The 11,438-nt window shown below is 33.3% G+C and overlaps 1 protein-coding gene across 2 annotated transcripts in view; it reads left to right on the top strand.

Moving 5' to 3' along the window:
* LOC144966234 (uncharacterized) overlaps window positions 1-4,302 on the top strand; it is a 14,947-nt gene extending 10,645 nt beyond the window's left edge. For both annotated transcript variants that reach the window (XM_078902418.1, XM_078902420.1), the window contains 2 exons: window positions 1-229; window positions 1,904-4,302. The exon at window positions 1-229 is cut by the window's left edge and continues 369 nt beyond it. In XM_078902418.1, coding sequence (XP_078758544.1) covers window positions 1-229; window positions 1,904-3,093 — 1,419 coding nt within the window. In that variant the 3' untranslated portion in view covers window positions 3,094-4,302. The remainder of the gene's footprint in view (window positions 230-1,903) is intronic.
* Window positions 4,303-11,438: the final 7,136 nt, after the last annotated feature.

Raw genomic sequence — 11,438 nt, 5'->3', positions numbered from 1 at the left:
GATGAATTTCGGTTTTACGTTTTCGGACTGACTGTCAATAAGAAATGGGTGAATATTCAGGAATTGAACGATCTGTGCAAAGAGGCTGGTTTTCCTTACTACGCCAAGCCAGTGTGTGAACCGATGGCAACCATGGAAGACCTGAAGACGCACCTCCAGGAGAGTGGGTTCATGAGATCGAGGTCTGCCCTGACTGAAAAGAATGATGATTTGAAGTGTAACGTAGAAGGTTAGTTATGAAATGTTTAGAACAGTTTTCTCTCTTCCATCCACCATCCGTTTCTTCACATCTTCATCAGATATATCTATCAATGACAAATTAAAAGAGATACTTTCCTTCCTGGGTGGGGTTCCTGACCTCCCATAGTGGGCAGGGAGGTACTTACTGTGTCTTCTATCCCCTTATATCTGTTTTCCAACTAGCTTTCTATCTTTGTCTTGGAATGAGATTACTTGGTTTTGTCCTGGCACTGGCCGGGTACCCTGGCTGGGAGGGAAACAGTCAAATGTATAGTTTTGGGAGATGATATTTTTTTCCTTGTAAATCATCTCTCTGTTATGCATTGTATTATGTTTTGTTTACATATTATATGATTTGTGAACATTTGAGTGTATTCCTCTTTTGGGGACCTGTGCTTTTGTCTAGATGAGACTTTTAGGTGATCTCAAACTAAGTACTTTGATAGTGTGCTCTTGGAATCTACATCTGTTTCCTATTTGAACCAATTCCCCTTTGTCTTACCATTTCTTGGGTACGTTAATTGTAATTCTAGAACTTTTTACTATCCCATTTTCTTCCTTTTTACTGGCGCTTATAAGACCTTGATGTGTTGCAAGCGCCGTAAAACCTTTAAAAACAAAAACAAACAAAAAAAACAAAAAAATAACCACATACTTTCCTTCAATTCTAAATGATTGTGAATTTGAACACATTTAATCGCCCACTGCGTCAAATCTGCCATGCTCATAAAAAAATCCTATAATAAAACAAAATACTTTAAAATATCGGCCCAAGGACTCGTCCTTCAAATCTCGATCGATTAAAATGACCCTGATCTTGTCACAAACTCTCAAACCTGGGACTTCGGAAAGTTCCAGGTTTCAGAGTTTATGACAAGATGACGATCATATTAATCGATCGATATCTGAAGGATGGGCTTTCAAGCCTAGATTTTAAATGTGCGATGTTTCCCCCTCTCAATCTAGTGTAGAAATGGTATTATGCCCGAGTGGTTTAGATGGTGAAAATGTAATTTATGTTAAAATATATATGACACGTGTTAAGCACATGTGTTTGGTGGGAGACTATGAATGTATTACAGTGTAATTTTGATAACGCCAACACCAACGGACCAGAAAGATTGTTTGACTTTATCCCTTATCAACGATAAACCCTTATATTAAAAAAAAGAAAGACCAATAAAATTTGGAACCAACAAGAGGTGTTGACTTTAAGCAGAAATTGATTATAGGAGTGTTGACCTTCTACTGTAGACTTTTTAAGTGCTAGAACTAAAATGATCAAAGTTGAGAATTTCTCTAGCTCTACTCATACTAAATATTTGCAAAGATAATAATTGTCATTCAAACATTAATTTTTTGACAATTTTGAGAATACATATTATGATGAAACAAACACCCTACAAATGCACACAAACTCAATCACAGATACATTCACATTTATACACGAACACACACTAATTTTTCTCACTAACATTAGTAAAATTTACATTAATGTTACTATATTATCTCAACACGATAAATAAAGGGAACATATTTTCATTTTAAAATACTCTTCATAAGCTTTGCGTAGGGTTGACCTTATCAGTGTATGTGTGAACAGGACGAGTGGGTATCGAGGTTATGCTATATTTTCTAACTTTTTACCTTTCTTTTATCACAGGAGTGGTGATGACTCCCTTGAAAAGACCAGACTACAAACTACACGCCGTCAAATTTCTTGCTGAAGCTTTTCTTGACGTAAAAGATGAACAATTCGGAAAGACCAAGACAGTCCAGTATTGCACCAAACAACGTTATCACAGCGTCATCAGCAAACTGGACATCCATGAAAGAAATGACACGACACTGGTCGTCAATATGTACATTGATGACATCATCAAAGAAATGGAAAATAAGAACGTTCATTATAAAATGAAGGAAAAGTGGGCGAAGAATGTTCTAGAATGGTTGGTAGAGGATGAATATAACGCAGATCCAGAGGTGCTACAGGAAATAGTCAGTGCAGGTGGTGGTGAGAAGAGGCAACAGGAAGGAAAGCAGAAGAAGAAGAAAGGGAAATACCAGGAAAGACCAAAACAAGAGGTACCATATTTTGATGATGAAGAGTCAATGTATGCAAGTTTTTATACTTTACTCCACGAAGGAAAGGGTGCAGTTGGTGGTGAGAAGAGGCAACAGGAAGGAAAGGGTGCAGGTGGTGGTGAGAAGAGGCAACAGGAAGGAAAGGGTGCAGGTGTGGTGAGAAGAGGCAACAGGAAGGAAAGGGTGCAGTTGGTGGTGAGAAGAGGCAACAGGAAGGAAAGGGTGCAGTTGGTGGTGAGAAGAGGCAACAGGAAGGAAAGAGTGCAGTTGGTGGTGAGAAGAGGCAACAGGAAGGAAAGGGTGCAGTTGGTGGTGAGAAGAGGCAACAGGAAGGAAAGAGTGCAGTTGGTGGTGAGAAGAGGCAACAGGAAGGAAAGGGTGCAGTTGGTGGTGAGAAGAGGCAACAGGAAAGAAAGGGTGCAGTTGGTGGTGAGAAGAGGCAACAGGAAGGAAAGGGTGCAGGTGGTGGTGAGAAGAGGCAACAGGAAGGAAAGAGTGCAGTTGGTGGTGAGAAGAGGCAACAGGAAAGAAAGGGTGCAGGTGGTGGTGAGAAGAGGCAACAGGAAAGAAAGGGTGCAGGTGGTGGTGAGAAGAGGCAACAGGAAGGAAAGGGTGCAGTTGGTGGTGAGAAGAGGCAACAGGAAGGAAAGCAGAAGAAGAAGACAGGGAAATACCAGGAAAGACCAAAACAAGAGGTACCATATTTTGATGATGAAGAGTCAATGTATGCAAGTTTTTATACTTTACTCCACGAGTAGGTATACATAGCGAAACAATATTTAATGACCATATGTTTGGAATCATTAATCCGGAAGTAAAGTCAAGTATTTTCACCAGTGTTTACTTCCTTTTTCAAAGTGAAACAAGACCAATTTCAGATTGGTAGCCATATTGAATCCATAATGATTTCTGTGTCTTTTTTCTCTCACCATTGGACATTTTTATCAACTGGAATACAATGTCTAACCCACAACCAGGCCTTCTGGCCCGCAAAGCCGCAGTAAAAATAGTAGGAACAGAAGGAACACTTTTGACCTATTAAAAAAGAAATTCCCTTTATTCATCCCATAGGGTAAATTTGTCTTTAGGCTCTCTTTTTAAGTGTCTGTCAATGTTTCACATTTATTTGATGTAGGTGTTTTTAAAAAATATTTTTTTCTTCTTTCGAATAATAACTGACAGTGTTTCTGTTTGTTTGTATGTGTGTGTGGGTGTGCGTATGTGTGGTGTTTATGTGTGTGTGCATGTTAGTGATATTTTAGATTGTCATTCTGTGAAGCGCATATATAGCATGATCTAGTCATTGTTATGCTATATACAAGTGTTAGATTGTTATTATTATTATTATTATTATTATTATTATTATTATTATTATTATTATTATTATTATTATTATTATTATTATTATTATTATTATTATTATTATTATTATTATTATTATTATTATATATATTATTATTATTATTATTATAAACGTTTTAATTTACACATAGCTTTCTGTGTTGGTTCTATTGATCAAGCGGTAGAACAGTTGGTATATAACTTAGACACATACCATCGATAGCAAAACCCGTGTAGTTCGCTATGTTCTCCAATCGTTGTCTGTCATTGTTTATATTATGGCAACTGTCAGAGAGGCGTGGTTATCTAGGTGTCTATTAAAAATGTGTCCTATGATCACCCACTATTTTGTATCTATTAAAGGTGCTGTAACTGTGCGATCTAATAGATTTAAAAATTATGTAATAACCTCAGTATTTGTTATGCTTACATTATAATGATATATTTCTTGAATAAAAACAGGTGTTATCATTATAATACCAATTATTATTATTATTATTATTATTATTATTATTATTATTATTATTATTATTATTATTATTATTATTATTATTATTATTATTATTATTATTATTATAATTATTATTATTATTATTTATTATTATTATTATTATTATTATTATTATTATTATCATTATCAACATCATCATCATTATTATTATTATTATTATTATTATTATTATTATTATTATTATTATTATTATTATTATTATTATTATTATTATTATTATTATTATTATTATTATAATCATTATTCTCATTATTATTATTATTATTATTATTATTATTATCATTATCAACATCATCATCATTATTATTATTATTATTATTATTATTATTATTATTATTATTATTATTATTATTATTATTATTATTATTATTATTATTATTATTATCATTATTATTGTAAATATTGTTGTTACCATTATTGTATATTCTGTGGTTATTAAAATCTACAATTTTATTTATTCTTTTTTACCACAATTATCAACATTACCATGTTGTTTTAATTGGTTTCATTTCCTATTATTTTCTCTTTCATTTATGTTCCACCAAGTTCTGTATTTTTTTTATTATTTTTTTTTTCGAATGCCTAAGAATAAATAAATTTGAACTTGCTGTAGTGTGATATGATCAGTTAGGTTTTAATTTTTAATATTCTGGTGTAATAAATACTTCAATTTTTGTATAAAATTAAAATGCAACATGTATCTCTTGAATAATCCAAGGTGTTATTATATCTCTGGTTAATTATAGTTTTAATTTAATGATTATGTAATAAATACTTCCATTTATATATAACATTGACATGCACACCTGTATCTCTTTAAAATATAAAGGTGCTTTTTTTCTGTGATAAATTAAGTTTTAATATAATAATGTAATAAAATACTTCCTGGATGGGGCTCCTACATCCCATAGCGGGCAGGGAGGTACTTTCTGTGTCTTCTATCCCCTCTTATCTGTTTTCCAATTGCTTTCTGTCATTGTCTTTTGGAATGAGATTGCTTGGTTTTGTCCTGGCTTTGGCCAGAGTCCTTGGCTGAGAGGGAAACAGTCGAATGTATAGTTATAGTTTTGGGAGACGATATTTTTTTCCTTGTAAATCATCTCTCCGTTATGTTCTGTTACTCTTTTCATTTTTACAAATGATTTGTAAACATTTGAGTGTGTACCTCTGAGTGGGATCTGTGCTTGTGTCTGGATGAGACTTTTAGGTGATCTCAAACTAAGTACTTTGATAGTGTGCTCTTGGAATCTACATATGTTTCCTATTTGAACCAGTTTCCCCTTTGTCTTACCTTTCCTTATGTGCTTTAAATGTAATTCTAGAACTTATTACTATCATGTTTTCTTCCTTTTTACTTGGCGCTGATATGACCTCATGTGTTGTGAGCGCCGTAAAACACTTAAAAACATAAAAACAACATAATAAAAAACTTCCATTTTTAAATAGAATCCATGCATTTCTCTCTTGAATAAACAAAGGTGCTTTCACAATTTTTGTGCTATTTATACATTGCTGCCATGCCGTATTTTTTCGGATTAAAAACTTACCAAGTTTTGGGAATGTATGGATATTCATTGTGTAGTTCTTGTCCATTTTTTTCTTTTTATTAATTTTTTTTTGTTTTTAAATCTCTGTTTTTTTTTTTTTTTTTTTTTTTTTTTGTTTGGCAATTTATTCACCCAAACACAAATAATTTTCACTTTATTCATCTCATGGGTGAAATTTGTCTAGAGAGTATATTCCAATGAGAGACTGGAATAACCCAGGCGTTAGCCGCAGTGCAGCGCCGGAAACTAATACCGTTATGAGACGATATATTGCGAAGATGAAGTCCTTCAGAGACCAGAGAGACTGTGGCGGGTTGTGTGTTATTTTTGTGGGATCGAGTCCAACCGATAGCTCAATGGTCTGATTCGAACTAGTATGCGCGCTATGGCTCTCGTTACCAGCTGCACCACTCAACCTATATCACAAACGGCTCAGGTTTAATCTAGGGGAGATCACGAATTGCCTTAGGGTCCCTTATAACTTAATGGTATTAATAACAAGTGAGTCAAGACAATAGTAACGCCCAAATGCAATAATAACAATTCTATACATAAAGTTTAATTAAATTGTTACAGGAAAAGATAGAAAGAATAAGTATTTATGTGTTATCAGGAAGAATAGCTCTAATTGAGTGGATCTAATTTATTATTTATTCATTTATTTATTTTGATATAATCATCTGTGTCTGTGGAAAATACATTTGAAAATGGTATAAGCCCGTTTGGCTTATCTTTATCCCGCCGGCTTGCTTGACTGAGGCGAATGTATCAGCTAGTTCCAGGGTTGGCGCCTGCTTTGCAGAGTTTTCTGGACTTCACAACAGTGTGTTGTAGTTAGGGGCTGACATCAGGGGTTTACCACTGTTCAAGTACTGGGATGCAGGGATTCGGCACGACTGGGTGCTCCAAGGACAAGGAAAAGGACCAGGACCTCCAGCCGAGATGACAAACTTTTACAAGTTTGAAATTGGAGAGATAGCTCTTCTTTCTTGGGCTTCTTAGCGTGTGTGTGATTAAATTCGGAGATGAATTTGATTTTGTGAAATGAAAATAGCCAATCAGAAGAATGTTCCTGTTTTAGATAGCCAATGATATTCATAGGCTTTGATTAATACGGAGTAACGGAGAATTACCGGAGAGATAGACAGTAATTGCAATTTTAGCCACTCTTGAACGAGACAAGAACCTCAGGGCCTATGCACGTTGGAGTCTTGTTTGGAAAAGGTAATTAGCAGGTGGCTTGAATACAATGGGCAGACAATTTGAACAGGTAAATAAGCCTCAAGCTGAAAGTGAGTGTTCCGTTATACAATGGAAATGTTTCCCCACCTAACGACCAAATTTCCGTTAGAGAAATCTAGAGCTTTATTGGAAAAAGGCTGTCCATGTTTTGATTATCTTAGCTGGAGGTGTTAGTCAAATATATGTCTCGTCCACTAGGTTTGAAGTGGTTTTAAATGAGACACTGACGAATGATAAAGAAACACGCAGTGAAAGAAAATCGTTCGTCACAGAGACGTAGTTTGTTTCAATTTATGCAGTGTTAAACGGACAATCACTATTGGTTGCTACCCCTTGGATTGGACACTACCGACGTGAATCTATTACACATCGAACACTGCCTATCCTATCTCAAATATATATTATTATATTTTCCCTCTAATTCCAGCAAACCCACTTTCCAATCTTGATGTGTGTGTGTGTGTGTGGGGGGGGGGGGGGGGGGGGGGGGGGTTGGGGTGGGGTGGGGTGATCAGGACAACAACATTAGCAATACGATCTTTTTTTAAAAACGTGTGTATATATGTTATATATATATATATATATATATATATATATATATATATTATATATATATATATATAATATATATATATATATAATATATATATATATATATATATATTATATATATATATATATATATATATATATATATATATATATATATATATATGCGTTGATATGCGCTTTCTACATGTCCATTCTATTCATGTGTATAATGAGTACCTGACCGTTAACAGCATTGTCTCTGCCGAATACAAATTTTAAAAATCGCCTAAACGTATTATGTTTAGTGTTGGCGCCTTGTCAATGATCTAGCGCTTTGAGCACGTTATTATTATTATTATTATTATTATTATTATTATTATTATTATTATTATTATTATTAATATTATTATTATTATTATTATTATTAATTATTATTATTATAAATGTTTTAATTTACACATAGCTTTCTGTGTTGTTTCTATTGATCAAGTGGTAGAACAGTTGGTATATAACTTAGACATATACCATCGATAGTAAAATCCATGTAGTTCACTATGTTCTCCAAGCATTGTCTGTCATTGTTTATATTATGGCAACTGTCAGAGAGGCGTGGTTATCTAGGTGTCTATTGAAAATGTGTCCTATGATCACCCACTATTTTGTATCTATTAAAGGTGCTGTTACTGTGCGATCTAATACTAATAGATTTAAAAATTATGTAGTAACCTCAATATTTGTTATGCTTACATTATAATGATATATTTCTTGAATAAACACGGGTGCTATCATTATAATACCAATAATGATACTACTACTACTACTACTACTACTACTAATAATAATAATAATAATTATTATTATTATTATTATTATTATTACTATTATTATTATTATTATTATTATTATTATTATTATTATTATTATTATTATCATCATCATCATTATCATCATCATCATCATCATCATCATCATCATCATCATCATTATTATTATTATTATTATTATTATTATTATTATTATTATTATTGTTGTTATTATTATTATTATCATCATTATTATTGTAAGTATTGTTGTTATTACCATTATTGTATATTCTGTGGTTATTAAAATCTACCATTTTATTTATTTTTTACCACAATAATCAACGTTACCATGTTGTTTTAATTGGTTTCATTTCCTATTATTTTCTCTTCCATTTATTTTCCACCAGTTATGTTGTTTTTTTTGGGGTTTTTTTTTGTTTTTTTTCGAATGCCTAAGAATAAATAAATTTGAACTTGCTGTAGTGTGATATGATCAGTAAGGTTTTAATTTTGAATATTCTGGTGTAATAAATACTTCAACTTTTGTATAGAATTAAAATGCACACATGTATCTCTTGAATAATTCAAGGTGTTATTATAATTCTGGTTAATTATAGTTTTAATTTAATGATTATGTAATAAATACTTCCATTTATATATAACATTAACATGCACACCTGTATCTCTTAAATATATAAAGGTGCTTTTATTACTGTGATAAATTAAGTTTTAATATAATAATGTAATAACATACTTCCTGGGTGGGGTTCCCACCTCCCATAGTGGGCAGGGAGGTACTTTCTGTGTCTTCTATCCCCTCTTATCTGTTTTCCAATTGCTCTCTGTCTTTGTCTTGGAATGAGATTGCTTGGTTTTGTCCTGGCTTTGGTCGGAGTCCTTGGCTAAGAGAGAAACAGTCGAATGTATAGTTATAGTTTTGAAAGATGATTTTTTTCCCTTGTAAATCATCTCTCTGCTATGTACTGTTATGTAATGTATTATGTTTTGTTCACATATCATAATATGATTTGTAAACATTTGAGTGTATTCCTCTTAGTGGGGACCTGTGCTTGTGTCTGGATGAGACTTTTAGGTGATCTCAAACTAAGTACTTTGATAGTGTGCTCTTGGAATCGACATCTGTTTGCTATTTGATCCAATTCCCCTTTGTCTTACTTTTCCTTATGTGCTTTAAATGTAATTCTAGAACTTATTACTATCACGTTTTCTTCCTTTTTACTGGCGCTGATATGACTTAATGTGTTGCGAGCGCCGTAAAACCCTTAAAAACATAAAAACAACATAATAAAAAACTTCCATTTTTAAATAGAATCCATGCATTTATCTCTTGAATAAACAAAGGTGCTTTCACAAGTTTTATGCTATTTATACATTGCTGCCATGTCGTATTTTTTCGGATTAAAAACTTACCAAGTTTTGGGAATGTTTGGATATTCATTGTGTAGTTCTTGTCCATTTTTTTGCCTTTTTATTAATTAAAAAAAAAAATGTTTTGTTTTGTTTTGTTTTTTGTTGTTTTTTGTTTGGCAATTTATTCACCCAAACACAAATAAAATTCACTTTTTTCATCCCAGGGGTGAAATTTGTCTAGAGAGTATATTCCAATGGGAGACTGGAATAACCCAGGCGTTAGCCGCAGTGCAGCGCCGGAAACTAATATCGTTATGAGACCATATAATGCGAAGATGAAGTCCTTCAGAGACCAGGGAGACGTGGTTTGTTTCAATGTATGCAGTGTTAAACGGACAATCACTATTGGTTGCTACCCCTTGGATTGGACACTGCCGACGTGCATCTATTACACATCGAACACTACCTACCCTATCTCAAATATATACATTATTATATTTTCCCTCTAATTCCAACAAACCCACTTTCCAATCTTGATGTGTGGGACCGGGGGCGAGGGGGTGATCAGGACAACAACAACATTAACAATACGATCTTTTTTTTAAAAAACGTGAGTGTGTATTATACGTACGTACGTACACACACAAACACACACACACACACACACATATATATATATATATATATATATATATATATATATATATATGGTGTTAAATTGAGCTTTGATATAATGCAATATCAACTAAAATTGCTTAAAGCGCAATTCGTAGCAAAAAATATCCTTTTTGGGATGCAATAAAGTACCTATTCTTCTTCTTCTTCTTCTTCTTCTTCTTCTTCTTCTTCTTCTTCTTCTTCTTCTTCTTCTTCTTCTTCTTCTTCTTCTTCTTCTTCTTCTTCTTCTTCTTCTTCGTCTTCTTCTTCTTCTTCTTCTTCTTCTTCTTCTTCTTCTTCTTCTTCTTCTTCTTCTTCTTCTTCTTATTATTATTATTATTATTATTATTATTATCATTATTATTATTATTATTATTATTATTATTATTATTATTATTATTGAACTTTTATATAACTCAATATCCACAGTACGTGCTCAAATCACTTTACAAGGAGTCCCCGGTCAACAGCAACACTTAATATTTAGGACGAGACATGGTGCCTGTTAGGCGATATTGCAATATTTTCGGACAGAGACAAAGCTGTTTACTGCCAGGTACTCATTTCACACCTGAGTACGTTGAGAGAATGTGAGTAAAGAGCTTTTTTCCAAGGACACAACTATGGGCCGAGCGAGGCTCGAACCCTGGCCTTCCGATCCGAAAGCGAGTGTCATACCACTGGACCACATAACCGCACATTTATTTAGTACTACACGGATAATAGGAAAACCCGAATTGTGGGGTTCCCGATTAAAATAGTCATGATTTTTTTTTTTTTTATGGCTTTTATGCTAGTAGGATAGTTTAGCTAAGGGTGACAACCGTGATATATAGTAAGACTAATTGATGTAATATAACCAGTTATTTCCCTTTGTATATTTATTTCCCCTTGCAACCTATGACGTTCTGCCTTTTGTTTGATAAACCCTAAGTGGGTTACACTTACTGAAAAAGGGGGAGGGAAGGGGGCGGTGGGGGGGGGGTGGGGGTTATGAAACCTGGAATCGGAAACTGGTAAAGTAAGAATTGTAATTTTGACTCCATCTGCCCAGACTGGGGAGTACATGTAACATTTTGATGTGGACCGAAATATTATGGTCTTGTATTG

This window comes from Berghia stephanieae, chromosome 2 (genome assembly GCF_034508935.2).
Source record: "Berghia stephanieae isolate SIO BIC M18660-M18661 chromosome 2, UCSD_Bste_1.3, whole genome shotgun sequence".
NCBI classification, from domain to species: domain Eukaryota; kingdom Metazoa; phylum Mollusca; class Gastropoda; order Nudibranchia; family Aeolidiidae; genus Berghia; species Berghia stephanieae.
Note: the sequence above shows the minus strand (reverse complement) of the source record. Positions and strands in the feature narration are given on the sequence as shown.